The sequence below is a fragment of the Hypanus sabinus genome, chromosome 2, assembly GCF_030144855.1.
Source record: "Hypanus sabinus isolate sHypSab1 chromosome 2, sHypSab1.hap1, whole genome shotgun sequence".
NCBI lineage: Eukaryota > Metazoa > Chordata > Chondrichthyes > Myliobatiformes > Dasyatidae > Hypanus > Hypanus sabinus.
In genome coordinates, this window is record NC_082707.1 from 125,733,098 (window position 1) to 125,751,148 (window position 18,051).

Consider the following 18,051-nt stretch of genomic DNA (forward strand, 5'->3'; position numbering starts at 1 on the left):
TTGGCAGATGGAGTTCAACCTGATAAAGAATGGGGCAATCTACTTCGGATCAGAGAAAGACATTTGCACTAAATAGAGAAATAAATTAAGAGCTGTGGAAGAAAACTAGGGAAATTTATGCTCATGCACATAAATCACAGGGACAAAAAGTAAAAGAAATGTTGAATAGAATCCTGACTATCTTGGGAAGGTTGAAGTATATAAGCAAGGATTCAATAATTCTGTGAGGTACTAATCCATAGTCAAAACCCATTTGTCATAGTGTAGTAAATTTTATACAGGAGGAAGATGCAGTATGGAGATAGCAGAATTAAGCTTGCATTTAAAGAATTAAGTTGCAAAGTTTCCTTTGTGTTGCGTATTTAACATTTCAGTAATATTGTAAATACATTGTTTAAGCATTCTTTATTGATTACATAATTCATTACGGGTTATATGGAAAAGTATGTGAATAGCCTACGTATGTACGTTTCCTCACCATAAGTTCAAAGTAAAATGTATTATCAGAGTACATACATGTCACCACATGCAACTCTGAGATTCTTCATCTGCAGGCATACTTAGTAAATGTACAGAACAGCAACTGTAAACAGGATTAAGGGACAATAAACTGCGCAATGCAAATATAAATAAATAGCAATAAATAATGAAAGCATGAAATAACAAGGTAAAGAGTTGTTAAAATGAGACCATTGGTTGGGGGAACACCAGAAATAGAATGAGCGTAGTTATCCCTTTTTTTTCCCCCAAGAGCCTGATGGTTGAAGGTAGTAACTGTCTTGAGTCCAATGGTGTGAGTCCTGAGGCACTTGTACCTTCTACCTGATGACAACAGAAAGAAAAGGGCATGGCCTGGGTGGTGAGGATCATTAATGATGGGTGCTGTTTTCTATGGCAATGTTCCATGTAGATGTGCACAATGGTTGGGAGGGCTTTACCTGTGATGTACTAGGTCAAATCTTCTACCCTATGGGATTTTCTGCTCAAAGGCAAAATGCAGCCAGTACACTTCTATAGGAGTTTGCCAAGGTTTTTGAAGACATACTGAATCTCTGCAGGCTCCTAAGGAAGTAGAGGCACTGCCATGCTTCCTTTGCAATTATATTTATATGATGGGTCCAGGAAAGGTCCACTGAGATAGTGACACCCAGGAATTTAAAGTCACAGACTCTCTCCATCTCTGATCCTCCAACAATTACATGCTGATGGACCTCTGGTTTCCCTCTCCTGAAGTCTACAATCAGTTCCTTGGTCTTATTGATACTGAGTGAGAGGTTGCTGTAATTACACTACTCAGCAAATTTTCAATCTTATTCCTGTATGCTGATATATCACAACCTTTGATACAGACCACAACAGTGGTGTTGTCAGCAAACCTGTATCTGGTGTTGGAGTTGTACATAGCCACACCATTATAGGGGTAAAGCCAGTAGAGCACGGGGGGCTAAGCACACACCCCTGTAGTGCTCCTCTGCTGATGGGGATTGTGGAGGAGATGGTTTTACCAAACTGAAATGACTGGGTTCTAAAAGTAAGGAATACCAGGTTCCAATTGCACATAGGGGCATTGAGGCCCAGGTCCCAGAGTTTACTGATTAGTTTTGTGGGTAAGATGGTGTTAGATGTTGAGCTGTAATTGGTAAAGAACTTCCTAATGTATACATTTTTGCTGCACGTTCCAGAGTTGAGCGAAGAGCCCAGGAGATGGCATATGCTGTAGAGCTGTTGCTTCAGTACACAAATTAGAGTGGGTCCAAGTATGCACCTCGCTAAAACAAAAGGGAAATACATGTTATCCCCAGCTGTGTTTTTCAATTAATTTTATGTTTTGGAATTGCAAATCATAAGTTACGATGAGCAGTTTTAAAAACAAGCCTCAGATGACTACCTGAAGATGCGCAGTGAGATATTCCAGTTTTAAAAAAATGTATAGCAGGGTTTCTTTGCAAGTAGAGGGATGATTGAGTTAAAACAGATGATCAAGTTTTTAAAAAAAAGGCAGAAAGTGGACGAATTCATGGATTCATAAACAGTGAGTACCAAGTGATGATGATGATGATGATAATAATAATAATAAAAATAAATAAATAAAGCGGAAATGGTTGACTAAATTACAAAGATAGACATGTTCAATTGCACAAGAGATAACTGAGACTATGTCCACACTTCACTGGATAAATCCGTAACCAAAGCTTTTTCTAACAACACACACAAAATGCTGGTGGAACACAGCAGGCCAGGCAGCATCTATAGGGAGAAGTGCTGTCGACGTTTCGGGCCGAGACCCTTCGTCCTGACGCAGTGGTTTACATTTAACAAGGAGCTTTATTAATGCAACAGAGGTAGTCAGTTTTTCCAATGATAGTTGTCAGCCGGGTCATACTGTCCTTGAACTCCCTGTCATTTGCCTCCTGCGCAAGAGCCAACAGCTGTCTGTCGTTTAAGTTTTTCTAGTCTGTAACTGGACAAACACACACCAAGTCTTTCATGGTGAGATTCGACACCAAACAGGTTTTTGGTAGATGTGTCCTATGCAAGCGCAGTAGGAGGAGATTCGCCAAAATCTCTGTTTCAATGTAGACAGAAATGTTTTCAAAAACGCTTGGTATGGACGCCTATCGTTTTTATGCAAAACTGGCGTTTTCAAAACTATGCAGTCTAGTTGTGGACATAGCCTCAATGATGTATACTGAGCAAATTGCGTAATATTTTGAAGGAAATTAAATAGCTAATTAAAAGCAAGTGGCAGTTTTGATGACTAAATTGGGTAGAAAGTCATACTGTTTGCTTAGACGTTTGACTGCTCCAACCAAACCAGCCGAAAAAAGCTTTGTTGCTATTGTGAAAATAATGCTGGAACATTCAGAACTGAAAACTTTGTTGATTACAGAATGGTTTGGGCTTTCAACATATGTGGCTGAATAGAAGAAATTGTCAGAGCATTGCTAGTTCAGTGATGGGTTTAATGATGCACTGAAAGATCATTTAGTTTGTGGAATCTTACAGGAAAGTATTGAAAAAGGGCTTCAAACTGAATCACAACTCACATTTAAAAGAGCCACCGAAATTGCTGCATCAATGAAACAGCAGAGAGATAGAAAATTGAGTTGTAGTCAGGAATGAAAGTGAGTGTGAACAAAATTACAATGTCAAAACAGAAACCGGCCTGGCCAAACAAACTGAGCTCCAACATATCAGACCAATGCAAGTTATCACTAGAATTTAGAAGAATGCCGGTGGGGTGGGGGGGGGGGGTGGAATCTCATCAAAGCTGAAAGGATTACATAAGGTGAATGTGAAGAGGATATTTCCTATGGTGGGGGTGTCCAGAACTAGAGGGCACAGCCTCAGAATTGAGGGGTGAGTCTTTAGAACAGAGGTAAGGAATTTTTTTTTAGCAAGAGGGTACTGAATCTGTGGAATACTCCTCCACAGACAGATGTGGAGACCAAGAGCTTGAGTATACTTAAAGCAAAAATTGATAGTTTCCTGATTGGTCAGGGCATCAAAGGTTATGGTGAGAAGGCAGGTGTATAGGGTTGAGTGGGATCTGGGATCAGTCATGATGGAATAGTGGAGCAAACTCAATGGGCTGAATGGCCTCTAATTCTGCTCCTATGTCCTATGGTCTAAGTTCAAAGGTAAAACTTGCAGAAAATTCAACAGACGCATACAAAGTGCATGTCAGGCAGACAAAAATAAATAGACTGCACAGGGAAGAGATAATAGTAAAAAGTATCAGTTTCAGTAAGAACACTAATCTGCATGCTGTTGATGAAAAATCTGATTATGATGAGAGTGATGCAGAACTGAATAGCCTTGAGATTTACAAAATAAAAACTAACAAGAAACATACACCAGAAGTGAGTGGCAAATTAATTGAAATTGAATTGGAAACTGGCTTGGCTGTGTGAGTCATTCAACAAAATGAGTTTGAATGGTATTTCGAAGATACTGAACTCGAGCCTGCAGATAGCCAGCTAAGAATTTATATTAGCGAAAAGATAACTCCTGTGGGAATTAAATTTGTAACCGTGAAACAGAATAACCAGCAAGCCAAATTGAATGTATGTGGTTAAAAAAAGAGCAGGGCCAGCATTGTGGGGCCATGATTGGCGGAGATAACTGCAACTTGATTGCAGATACATTCACTGCAATAGAGTCAACTGAAAGTGAATTAAGAAAGGGCCTGGATGATACCACAGCAGGGTTCAAGGATGGCACTGGAAAACTCAGACTATCTAAGGTAAAACAGTGCTAACTGAAAATGCCACATCAAAGTTTAACAAAACCCATCCAGTTTCTGATACCATCTATGATAAAGTAACCAGTGAGTTAGATTGCATGGAGGTTGAAGGAAGTCTTTTCAAGGTTGAGTGCAGCCCATGGGCAATGCATTGTGTCCCAGTAGCCAGAAGAAAAATGGGTCTGTTAGGATCTGTGGTGATTTTAAGGTCAGCATTAACCAAGTACTGAAACTAGATAAATACCTCTGCCCTGGATAGAGGATACCTTTGCAAACCTTTCTGGAGGGTAACACTTCAGCAAAGTGGACACACAGCTGAGGCTTAACTACTGATGGACTATGAAAAGAGTCCAAAGTGTTTCTCATCATAATCACTTAAAAAGGGCTTAAATCACTATAATAGGCTTATTTTTGGAGGAGCATCTGCACTTTGGCATTAAACTACGGATCAGGTGCTGCAAGGCTGCCAGCTACTCAGTGTTGCCTGGATGACCTCAATGCTACCTGTAAGGATGACAAGGAACATTTCCAAAATCTCAAGGCAGTATTAAAAAAAATAGAAGATTATAGGCTCAGGGTGTGATGCAACAAGTGTAAATTCTTTAATCCATGCATCACTTACTGTGGTCACACCATTGATGCACAAAGATTACACAAGTGTGCTGAGAAAAGTCAAGCAGTGGTGGATGCCCCAAGGTTAAAGAACATGTCATAGTTGTGTTTCTTCTTCAGATTTGTTCCTGCCAAACCTGGCCACTGTGTTCCACCCCTTGAACTCACTGACTGGCAAGAAAAGGCCATCTACCAAGCAGTGTGAGGTAGCTTTCCAAACAACAAAGGAAATCAGGATGGCAGAACCTGTGCTCACGCATTACGATCTATGCTGACCAGTGAAGCTTGACTGGAATGCCTCGCCTTATGGTACAGGTGCAGTCAGGTCACATGTTATGAGTGAACACCCCTTAGCCTTTGCATCATATTCCCTTACCGTTGCAGAGAAAGATTATACGCAGATTGGTGGAGAGGTCTTGAATCTGGTTTGGTGTGTAAGAAGTTTTAACCTGTACGTGTTGGAGAGAGCTTACCCCTCCGCACTAACCATCAGCCACTAGTGTCCATTTACGGTCCACTGAAGTGTGTTTCACTACCAGCAGCATCACAAATATAGAAATGGGCTCTGTTTCTTGGAGAACACAATTACAAAATCAAATTCAAGGGACAACTGATCATTAAAATATTGATGGATTGTCCTGTTCACCCTTGGAAAAGGAAATAACTGAAAAATTTACAAAAGAGGGCACTCCTCTTGACGTATTCTCCCTAATACAAATCAAAAGTCTTCCGATTACAATAGGGATGATCCAAAGGGAAACCAGAAAAAACTCCACATAGTCTCAGGTCTACATGGCCACCCAAAATGACTGGGAAGTGCAGCAGAAATTCCTCATTTTTACCAGCCTCTGGATGAATTTGCCCTTTATAGCGGATTGAGAGTTGTACCATTAAAGCTGAGAACTAAAGTTTGAGGAGCTACATGCTAGTCATCTAGGCATGCTCAAAATGATAGTATTAGCTCAAAGCTTTGTCTGGTGGCCTGGGATAGATCAGCAATGTTATCTCTGGCTCTGTGTTTTTCTTTTGATTAGTTTTGTGTTTGGAGTTACAAAACGTAACACTTTGTATCTTTCAAGTTCATAAAATTTAAGGTAACAAGTAGACAATATAGAAGAGTGTTGCTTTCTAGTGAGAGGATAAAAAATAACTAGAACAGAAGAAGTAGGAAAGGGAATAAAATATTTGATCCTTCAGGCCTGCTCTGCCATCCATTAAGATCATGGCTGAGATTTCACTTCAGCATCATCCTTGTTTTGAATTCAGTCAACATCTCGCTTCCAATGCTATCTATGACACAAATGGCAAAGATTCACCATCCTCTGAGTGAAGAAATTTCTCATTTCAGTCCTAAATTCTGACCCTTGTTTTGAGACAGATCGCTGGTTGTACATTTGACAACCTGGTAAAACACCCATCCACCCAATCAAGTGCAGTGTGGAAATATAACCTTCAAAATATAGGCGGGTCATATGTTAAACCAAAAAAAGCACTTCTTTCCCCCCACGCAAATAGCAATCTGGTGACTTCTGGCCCAAAAGGCTGTCATGCCTGTAGGGAAAATAAAATAAGGAAAAATGTATTCCCCAAAAGGATTTGCAAGGCAATTCCAATTTTGTTTTCAGTACAGAATTCTTTCATTACTTTGATTAGAAAGGGCAGCTCCTCAAATTTAAGTTGTATTCCTAATACTAATGCCAGTCACTGGTTTGAAAGATTTCAAGATTACCCCTGGGAATATACTTCCACTGAAGTAAGATTCTCAAAGCCACAATCACTTTCAAATTCTAAATGAGCATTCAGATTTGCTGATATCTATTTTACATATGGCAGCATATATTCTATTTAACAAATTTGTTTTTTTAATCTAATTTCATCAACAAGAGAACAATAATATGTTCTGAGCCAGTTTTAACACGACAGAAAATGTGAAACAAACAGAAGGGTGATATGAGAAACGAAAGTATCTGCAAATTGGCAATTTTCACTCTAGGGAACATGTTAATTGCTAGGGTATGTTCTTCTAAATGCAAAGTAAAGGTGCATTGTTTCTGTGGAACTTTTACTATAGCAATCAAACACACATAGTATGAACATAAATGCCAAAGAAACTCCCTGAAGAAAATAAAGCCTCTCCTCAAACCATTGCAGACCAATCCTCTTATGTGGCTAAATGCAATGCATTGTATGGATGGCTGGACATTTTAAATGAGTGTTTCACAGAACAAAAAATGTTTCTGAATAGTTGCTGGATATTTGTGGAACAGCATATGCCAAGTGATGAATAAGCAAATTTAGACTCATGGTTTCTATAATGCTCTGACATTGAGTGTTTTGTTACTCCAAGTATGGAACTGTTGTGATAGGTATAAATTGTAATGATTAAACAATAACTCTATTGTTCAAACAACTACTCTAGTTGGTAAAGGATCTTTGCCTTAATATCAAATTATGTGTAATGTTCCATCTAGTTTTGTTTGAAGTTACAAGTGTAAAATCATTCTATTTAAATGTACTATTTTTCAACTGAACATGAACTTGCTGCAACAGTGAATTTAATGAAAAATTACTGAAGAAGTTGGAAATCTGGAATATACACAAAAAAAAGATACTACAACTAGCAGATGCAGTAGCATCTGTGAAGGTAGGACCCATGACAAAATTTCAGAACAATTACCTTTCCATCACTACCCTCAAACACAAGATTGAGAAAAGCTACCTTGGTAAATTTAGACTTTCATATTACATGCTATAGGTGGTATAAAATGAAAACTCTCTGCAGTTTTTTGCATTCACAGGCAAAGCAGTCGCCACACCAAAAACCATGGGACAGCTGGAGAAGTGCTTTTATGATGCATTGACAAAAACTGGTAAGGATCCAAGGATCTTGGCAAATTTTATTAGTTTCTTGAGGAAGCAGAGGTGCTTGTAATGTTTCTTGGACATGGCATCAACGCAGTTAGACCAGTACAGGCTATTGGTAATATTCACTCCTAGTGAATTGAAGCTGTTAATCCTCATGACTTCAATGTCATTGATGTTAACAGTAGCACTAATGCTCTGAAGTCAAAGACCAGCTTTTTTGTTTTGCTGACATTGAGGAAAAGGTTGTTGTCTTGACACCACGTAACTAAGACCTCTATCGCTTTCCTGTACTCTGCCGCATCATTATTTAAGATACTGCCTACTACACTGCCAACTTATAGATGGAATTAGTGCAGAAACTGTCAATGCTATGTTGAGTGTATAGAGACTAGAGTAGGGGGCTGTTGGTTACAGCCTTGTTGGTTACAATTTTTAAGGATGATCACGCTGGAGGTATTGCTGTTTATCCTTACGGACTTTGGTCTGTTGGTCAGGAAATCAAGGATGTAGTTGCAAAGAGAGGAGTTGAGTCCCAGATATAGGGGTTTGGAGATGACTTTGTTTGAGCTTATAGAATTGAAGGAGGCACTGTAATCAAAAATCTCTGATATAGGTATCTTCACCTCTAGAGTTAAGTGTAGAAACAGCGAAATGGAATCTGCTGGAAATATGTTTCCACAGTTGGGTGAAGTTGTCTGGGAGGCTGGAGTTAATATGCATGCCAGATTAGCCTCTCAAAGTATTTTGCAATGGTGGATGTTAGAGCCACTAAGTGGTAGTTACTGAGTCTACAGCAAAAGTGCAGATCAAATGCAATACAGTCAGCCCTCTTTATCCGCGAGGGATTGGTTCTGGGACCCCTCGCGGATACCAAAATTTGGGGATGCTCAAGTACCTTATTCAACCTGGCTCAATGCGATGGATCTTAGGACCCAGCAGAACCCCAGACCTTATTTAACCAGTCTCAGTTTGGTGGGCATTAGGACCCTGTGTCAGAGCTCTGAATCCGCAGTGTTTCTGTTCATGAAAATAATCACGGTAACGATTGAAAATAAAGTGGAAATAATAAAGCGATCGGAAAGAGGTGAAATGCTACCGGTCATTGGAAAAGCGTTAGGCTACAGATGGTCAACGATCGGAACAATTTTAATGGATAAATAGAAAAAGGCACTGCCCCAATGAAAGCTAAAATTATTACTAAGCAACGCAGTGGTTTAATTATTGGGTTTTTGATCCTCCACATCAACCCGGCACAGTGGAGAGTGCACTTGATAGTGGTCTGTCACTGGATCAAACTCAGGAAGAAGTTCCCGAGCCCAGCGCTGAAACATACGTTCTTACGCGTTTTATATGCATAGAAAGGTAAACTATATACTACATACTAAGACAAACGTTCGACTGATGCTAAATAACACAATAGTTCTTAGTAAGAACTTCCGATTTTTTTCGATCCCAATCCACGATAACCCACGCACGTCCTCCCGTATACTTTAAATCATCTCTAGATTACTTATAATACCTAATACAATGTAAATGCTATGTAAAATGGTTGTTATGCTGCATTGTTTAGGGAATGATGACAAGAAAAAAAGTCTGTACATGCTCAAGCAACAAGTGCTGGAACAGCACTTCCGGGTTTTCGTGATTTGCCGCTGGTTGAATTCGCGCATGCGGAATTCGCGGATAAGGAGGGCCGACTGTACTGTATCTTGAATGGTTAAAGTGATGGATTAAAATTTAATTGAGTGATGAAATTGTTTTACGTCCCCAATATGAATTTTGCAGATGATGAGTTTTACTTGAAAGATCACATACCCTCTGCTCTGTTCTTAAAGAGGTTGTTCTTCAGCTTACCGAAAAGGGAAAAATGTAATCCAATATAAAGTATACATATTAGCCGTCTTCATTTGAACAGAAAGATAAATCAGGGCTTTAGTCAATGGCCAATTGTATAAATGAAAAACCTGAAAATACATCTCTACCAATGGAGGTGAGCACTTGATGCATATCACAAGCCTTGGTTATGCAAGCATTCACACCAGGCAAACAATTTCTGACGAGTATTGATAATGCCTGAGTTTACCTGTCTTGTAAAGACATTCCCCAAAAGAAGGCAATGGCAAACCACTTTAGCAGAAAAATTTGTCAAAAACTGTCATGGTGAAAGACCATGATCGCCCATGTCTCATGACAAGGTGCATAATGATGATGGTGATCCAAGATTTAGAATACAGAAAGGGTCTATGTTTGATCTCAATACCTGCACATTCTGCTTCTCACTCAACAAGTGGTTATTCATAATTAATGAACCATGTAGTAGCACAGTTTACCAATGATTTTTGGTCTTGATTGTTACCTTGCATTATAATGTACAAATGTGCATGTCAAGGGAAGACTGCATGAGGTTTTGAAATCCAAAATTTGCTTTCGTATATAAACAAACTTGTGAGATTGTCCCTGAGGTGAAGTGCCAAAACAATTAACAACTGAGGCTTTCCAGTCACTGCTGAAGGAGAAAGCAAATGCAAAGAGTATTTGAAATCTTGAAATTTGAAATCAGCCTAGCATTTATACTTCTGAACAGGTGGGACAAAGCTGAGTTAAGGTATTAAAGGTACTAATTAATCTGCACATCGCTTAAACCTGTGCCCAAATAAAGGCTCTGTAAGTAAAGAAAATCTTTCTCTTGCTGAAGTACCAAGGCCTACCTGCTGCTTGTTGTTTGGTGTATAAGGGAGGAGAGTGGAGACGTGAAACATGATCTCATAATCTTTGTAGGTCGTGTAGAGGGAATGAGTACCGGTTGAGTCAGCTGAAAACACAGCAAAATACATCATTAGTGAAAAACTCAAAAAGATGTGACTACAATGAAATCACTGATCAGCATATGGAAAAAATCTATTGAAATTTTTTACTATAATATTGTTATAATTGAACTGCCATTTTCTGCAGGCAGGCTGTTCAAAGCTATTTATTTATTTATAGGATTGCAGGACCATATCAATAACAAACATAAAATGCAACCCCGGAGTTAATTATCAAACCTAAATGATTAAGCACACCTTTATAAATAACTACATAAAATTGAAATTTTAAATTGAAGTACAGACTTAGGGAAGCCTGGAAGAACTTAGCCCCCCCCAAGTAGATTGCAACACTTTGTAATGTTCTGATTAATAGAAACTTAAATTGAACACAAGCAATAACAAAAATGCAGGGGTTAATTTCAGATTTGATTTTGCCTGCAGGGCAACATCAAAGGAACTCAATTAGTATTCCATTAAAATCCACTTATAACTAACAGTACCCAAAACAGTACCCCTAAATCAGAATCAGTTTTAATGTCACCGGCATGTGTCATGAAATTCGTTGACTTTGCAGCAGCAGTACAAAAAGTAGGGAGATAGTGTTTATGTGTTCAGTGTCCATTCAGAAATCAGACAGCAGAGGGGAAAGACTTGTATTCACACAAGTATGGTCTTCACCTTCATTCCTAATGAATGAAGTTTCTAGGCTATATGGAGTAAACTGATAATTCCAAATGTTTCCATCGACTTCTCATGTTAAAGCTGCTCACAGCAGCAATAAGAGGCTTCTATGAAACAAATAGTCATACAGTGGTTTGGCTCAAATAAAGAATCTGACCAAAGTGATAATGGATTAATAAAACTTTGTACAATATTATAAACAGAACTAAAAGTATGGTTTTATAGATCTGCTGTAAAACACTATTTTTAATCCTGCTGTTAAGTGATAAAGGAGAACTTCTGGAAGAGAAAGCTTCATTCTTGATTAGTAATGCTTGTTCATCCATAAAGATTGCACTCTTCATCAGCACATGAAAAGCTTTCTGGGTGTTGAGCTAAATGACTTGTGTGCAGGTTTTCATCAATTTCTTATTTTCATCTTGTTAACTTTAGAAATATTCACTAATTTCTTCTGAACTAAAAGTTACTTTCTTAGTCTTGATTCAACTGATGCTTATTTCTGTACCAGCTTCGCTAAAAGAAACAAATGTTTTTTTTAAAGCCGATTATAACTACTAATAATGACATATTTATATCAGCATGAGCTATTTTTCAAAGATATTTTATTGACTTCCAAGTTTGAGATGATACGTTAAAAGAAAATCCATTTCTAATTAGTTGGATTGTCCTTGTTAATGGCAATTTTATATTTTTTTCTAGGATACCAACCAATAAATTGATTCACTTTGTTCATTACAGCAAGATAGGGCTACGTTTTAGAACATAATACCTTGGCATCCTACTGAAAAGAAGCAAGGGTCAAAATCATTTCAAATTTATGCATGATTTGTTTTCTGTTACAAAAATAAGCATAACTCAAGGAATTTTTAAAGATATTGCCTAATACGAGTTGATCTCTTGGATACTTATTGTAAGTATCACTGACTCTAACAGAGCTCCTAATGCAAATCAGGAAGGTGACCTATGGAAAGCTATTTTAAGAGCAAAGAAACAATTCCCATTGAAGTTAGAGACTGAGTTGGATGCTCGTCAGCTCTGGCAGGGTTTGTAGGCCATTATTTCTTACAAGGTAAAACCCAACATCATGAATGGCTGTGATGCTTCACTCCCAGCTGAGCTCAACACCTTTTATGCACAATTTCAAAGGGAGAATAAAACTACTACTGTGAGAATCCCTGCAGCAATTGGTCACTCTGTGATCTCTGTCTTGGAAGCTGATGTCAGAACATCTTTCAAGAGGGTGAACCCTCACAAGACGTCAAGCCCTGATGGTGTATCTAGTAGAGCACTGAAAATTTGTGCCAACCAACTATTGGGAGTGATCAAGGACATCTTCAATCTCTCACTGCTGCAGTTGGAAGTTCCCACCTGCTTCAAAAGGGCAACATTCATATCAGTGCCCAAGAAGAACAGGGTGAGTGGCCTCAATGACTATTGCTCAGTTGCACTCACATCTACTGTGATGAAGTGTTTTGAGAGGGTGGTCTGGTCAGAATCAACTCATACTTAACAGAGGACTTGGACCTTCTGCAATTTGTCTATTGCCACAATAGGTCCAGAGTGGATGTAATCACACTGGCTTTGGACCACCTGGACATTAGCAATACCTTCATCAGGATGCTGTTTATCAAATACACATCAGCATTCAATACCATCAGTGTTAATCAACGAGCTCCAAAACTTGGGCCCCTGTACATCCCTCTGCACCTCAAGGTTGTGAATTTAGCCCACTGCTCTACTCTTGCTATGCCCATCTACTAACTTGCTGATGATACAATTGTTGGCAGAAATTCAGATGATGAAGAGGAAGAAATCAGCTGGCTGGGTGATGTCGCAACAACAACCTTTTGCTCAATATCAGTAAGACTAAGGAATTGATTGTGGAATTCTGTCCGGGGAAGTTGAGACACCACACACCAGTTTTCCGAGGTATCAGCAGTAGAAAGGGTGAGCGTTTCAAGTTCCTGGATGTCACAACAGCTGCTGTATTTTGAGTTTGAGGAGACACGATATGTCACCAAACACTCTCTCAGTTTCTATAGATGTACCGTGCAGAGAATCCTAAATGGTTGCACCACCATTTGATATGGAAGGGCCACTGCACAGGATCAGAAAGCTGCAGGAAGTTGCAAACTCAGCCATCTCCATCAAGAGCACAGCCTCCCCAGCAGAGAAGGCGATGTCGCTAAAAGGCTGCATCCATCATTAAGGACCCCAGCCACCCAAGACATGACCTTTTCTCCCATTGCTGTTATCAAGGAGGACATACAGGGGCTTGAAGACACAGATCAATGTCTTGGGAACAGCTTCTTTCCCTTTGCCATCATATTTCTGACTGGACAATTGCCCCATTAAAACTACCTCACTATTATTTTTTTCTTTGTCTGCACTACTTATTTAATGAATATATATTTCATATTTAATATAATTTTTATTATGTATTGCAATGTACTGCTACTGCACAGCAACAAATTTCACGATTTATATCAGCAGTATTAAGCCTGATTCCAATTCTTAAATTTACAGGCAGAAATGAGATCGCTGATCTCAAACAAGCAGTTCCTTCAGGTCAAGAAAAGGAGGAGAAAAGTAATATACCAGAGCTGACATTTATATCAGGTCGTAGAATTATGTGTTATAGAACTCATGTTAATAGATGTAGCTAAGGGAGAGATAAGCCACTATTTGAATGAACAATGAATAGAGGCAGGTGGGGGTGGAGACATGGTTAGGGTATGCCCTCTCAAGTGGCTTTAATTGATCATACTAACAGATGCCACTAATGATGGCCCTGTGGTTCAACAGTCAGGCTCAAGTTTTCTGGATATAAATGATTCATGTTTACTGGCTACAGGAAACTCTGCAGACAAAATCTGCATCCTGTGATCTCAGTAATGCAGGGTAGAATAGCCATTCAGGCACTGAATACCACTTGGTATTGCATATTAGCATGTCATAAACAATTAGCCTTTTTACATCACAGGTCAGATGAGCATCTCAAAAGATTAGAAAAGATATTGGTTAGGGTGGTGCATAGGGGTTCACAGGACATGAAAAGACAAAACTAAACTCTACAAGCGAAGATTCAGTAGTAAACATATGAGCAGAGCCCTGACATTGACAGAACTCTAGATTATTACTGCAGCCACAAGAGAAATAAAAGAAAGAAAGATTAACACGTATAACATATGGCTAATGGCCATTGTCAGGAAGAGGGTTCTCATTTCATCACTGGTGGCACTTCTGAAACATGAGAACCATTCCATGAAGATGTAGTGCATCACAACAGCAAGGGAGATCTAGGAGAGCAGCTAAATAGTTAAATGTGAATATAAATTAAAATATAAATAAAAGCCATCAAGAAAACCCAGAGAACTTTAGCTAATATAAAGGCGAAAATAATTGCATGAGAAGGAATGAAGCGAAATTGACAAATTGATGGCTGGGAAACAACTGGGATAAAAAACAACTCATTACTTTAGAACAGAAGTAAAATCAAGAGAAAGGGAGTCATTTAATTTACCCACCACCATTCCACTGGATGTGCTGGGGAGGAGAAAGGAGAATGGAAATATGCAGCTCCTTTCTCAAGCAGTATGTCTACATACCCACAAAAGATACTTAATGAAATAGAAGTTAATTATGTTCAATCTTACTGAGCCCTTTGGGATTACTGGTCAACACAATAAATTTTAATGGCTAATTGCAGACAGATACATTTCATAAGTGCACTGGACAAGAAGACAATTGATTTCAACAGAACTGAAAAAGTAGCCCAGGAGTGAAAAAACAAATACAGAGGATTTAAAAAATGCCTTCATTTCCTTGAAGATCTTAATGGGACAATTGGCTTGCTCTTCATTTAGTGGAGTGGTGGATATAATAGTTAACAAATGGATGAGCACAGGGTAGAAAAGATGATTGGATAAGATCCAAACTGAATGAATACAAAATAATTAACAACAAAATTAATCGGGCAAAGCTGGATGTTGAAAGATCTCAGAGGAGAGCTGGGTATATGCAAGCAGAGAGATTCACGAGATCAAGAACATTAAAATAAACACCTGAACTATACAGAGCAGAAAATAATACTGATGGAGTACCAAGGTTTGTAAATGAGATGAAATAGTCAATTTTTGTAAAAAACCTCCTGAAAATGGTTGCATTTGGATGAAGAACTTGCAATTACTAGTTACATCACCTGGGGTAACCAGTAATGTTATCCTGTAGTAAAAACATGAAAATGCCTAAAATATTCTGCTCTGACAAAACGTTTCTGACCAAAACAGTGACTGTTTCTCTTCTCACAGGTGCAGCCTGACATACTGAGTATTTCCAGCATTTTGTGCATCTGCAGTTTTATTTTTAATCCTCCACTGCATCAATCAAGCAAGCTGCAGCAATTCAATGTCAACTACTTTATAACAGATTCAGAAATTCTTGTTGTTAAACGGTAATTATACAACATTTGTATTTCTATTTATTCTTGGGTATTAGATTCCAGTTCTTAGGCTTCATTGCTTAAACCTAAAAGCCCTTGGAAAAGTGGTGGTAAGCCTTATTCATCATATTTCTGACATGTGTCTCCTATATGGTGGAAATATCGCAGAGTATTGAGCAACGATATATTAGTGTATGATTATAGCCATAGGCAATTCATAATGCTTGTAAATCACTAGGACAGGATTCTGAAGCTGGTAACGCACATTTTACTCTGTGTTTTCCTGTTCCTGATCAGAAATCCAATTTGCCTGTTAGGATTGTTTGTCATCAATGCATTTGGTTCATTAAGCTAAGGAGGTGAGTTCAGCACTGCTTTGGATGAAGAGGCAACATAATTGGAAATTCCATAAAGAACATTCAGCGGCAGTCTCAGGGTAAAGCTGCTGTTTGGTAATAAGTCACACCAACCAGTAGGTTAATTGTTCATTGTAAATTGTATCTCAATAAATAAATTTCATGTATTTGGCCCTTCTTGCCTCCTTTTATATGACAAGTATCCCAAAACCAATGGCACTGTGGTCAACAGCCCTCACAGAATGCATACCTCTCCCCCCCCCCCCCCAAATTAAAAAAGGCAGGCAGCCCTCCAAAGGTTTCAACAACCAATTTTCTAGTTGCTCATCTCTTTTTCTTTCTCCATTATAACAGAGAGAGAATGCATCCAGGTTCCCAAAGGAAGTTGGTAACAGTTTATAAACAAGTTTCACCTAACCCAATCCCACTGCTTCTGAAAGTTATAATTACCCCAAATACTCAGGTCACTCGTGCTGAATTCATCAATGACTAAATGATATGTCAGAGGAATAGGAGTCCTTTCTGTGAGCTGAGGGCCTATTAATATCTTCGACTGCCCTCCATCTTACACAAGTGTATGCTTTCTGATGACATGATTAATCAGGTGAATCCAGTCCACTCAGTAACTCCTACCAATTATCACACACCTGATCAACTTCTCACTTGTAAAAAAAAACATGCATTTTAATTCTTGGTTCCCAAACAGCCTACTACCATTTGCTTTCTCGGGCCACTTGTGCTGTGACTGATAGTTGCCAATGACCACAGGGTCACGAAAACCAAATAAACTGCAGATGTTGAAATAACTTAAACAGAGAAGATAGAAAATATAGAGAGTGGTGCAGAATACAGCCCTTTGAGCCCATATTTGGGCACACTTCCAAAGTCCTTACTTTTGGTGTCCAGCTGTGCTCGGTACTTGCCGAAGCCCTTGAGACGCACTTTTTCTCCCAGCAATTGGAGAAACTCTTCAAATGCAGGACCAGCCACTTCATTGTTGTACATCTCCTCCTCTGTGCTCTGTCCGGCTTTACAGTACATTACCCCCACTTTGTGCTGGAAACTCAGCTGTTGAATTAGAAAATAGGTTATTAATTTCATCATATTGCATTGACTGTCTAAATGAATAATGAAGCATCAATCCACTGGCCACAGTAGGCATCAAACAAATGGTATTACAATGGTCTCTCAGATGGTATCTTTAGCAATGATTTCTAACATGGAATAATCACTTATTTGAAAACAAACTTGACTTGTCCAGAGAAACAGGCAGCGCCAACTCTAGTGGATCTGTTTGTCTGATGCGGAGTTTCTGGGACAGCAGGACTGGAATCATCTGAAGGCCAAGGTCAGGAAAGGAGTGAAATTTCCCATCCTGAATGATATAATTAACCAGATGATTTTTTTTGATAATTTTACAATCTTTTTTTTTAAATGAATCAATTTCATTTCTATAAATGCACAACAGTCTCAGAGCATTTATTTTCTTTTAATACATACGAGGATAGGCCAAGCATTTTCTTTAATTCTGGAGCCTCAGCTTTAGCAGGTTATATTACGTAAGTTTAAAAAAAAATAGGCCTGATGATGAAAACATTTTCCCTATTGTCATAACAGTCACTTTTAATCAGAGAAAAAAAATGAAAGCAATCGAACTACACCGATACAGACAACGGGATAAATTTAGAAGCTTGTGTGAAAGCTTTGCCTAAGCTTCAGGGTTGTAATTTGATTTTTTTTCAGGACTCGGTACTAAAGAGCAATTAAATCTGGTGGGAAGTCTTTTTACTTTTACAATTTTTAACTTCAAGATGGTTGCAGGAAAATAAAACGCATCAGGAACACAACGTCAGCATCAAGATTTCCAGGAGAGGGAGATCGTATATACAAGTCACCAGTCGAATTCTGTGACATTTCTTTAAGCTACATAGTGTTGAAACAGGCACTTTGGCCTGGTAAATCCATGCTGATCATCACGCACCCATTATAATCTAATCCAAATTTACACTGCGCACATGCCTATCAACTCCCTCCAGATTCTAC

The 18,051-nt window shown here is 38.7% G+C and overlaps 1 protein-coding gene across 22 annotated transcripts in view; it reads right to left on the reverse strand.

The window, feature by feature from the left end:
* sipa1l1 (signal-induced proliferation-associated 1 like 1) overlaps window positions 1-18,051 on the reverse strand; it is a 392,549-nt gene that overhangs the window by 98,253 nt on the left and 276,245 nt on the right. For all 22 annotated transcript variants that reach the window (XM_059954480.1, XM_059954471.1, XM_059954439.1 and 19 more), the window contains 2 exons: window positions 16,902-17,076; window positions 10,432-10,535 (listed from right to left, as the gene is read on the reverse strand). In XM_059954480.1, coding sequence (XP_059810463.1) covers window positions 10,432-10,535; window positions 16,902-17,076 — 279 coding nt within the window. The remainder of the gene's footprint in view (window positions 1-10,431; window positions 10,536-16,901; window positions 17,077-18,051) is intronic.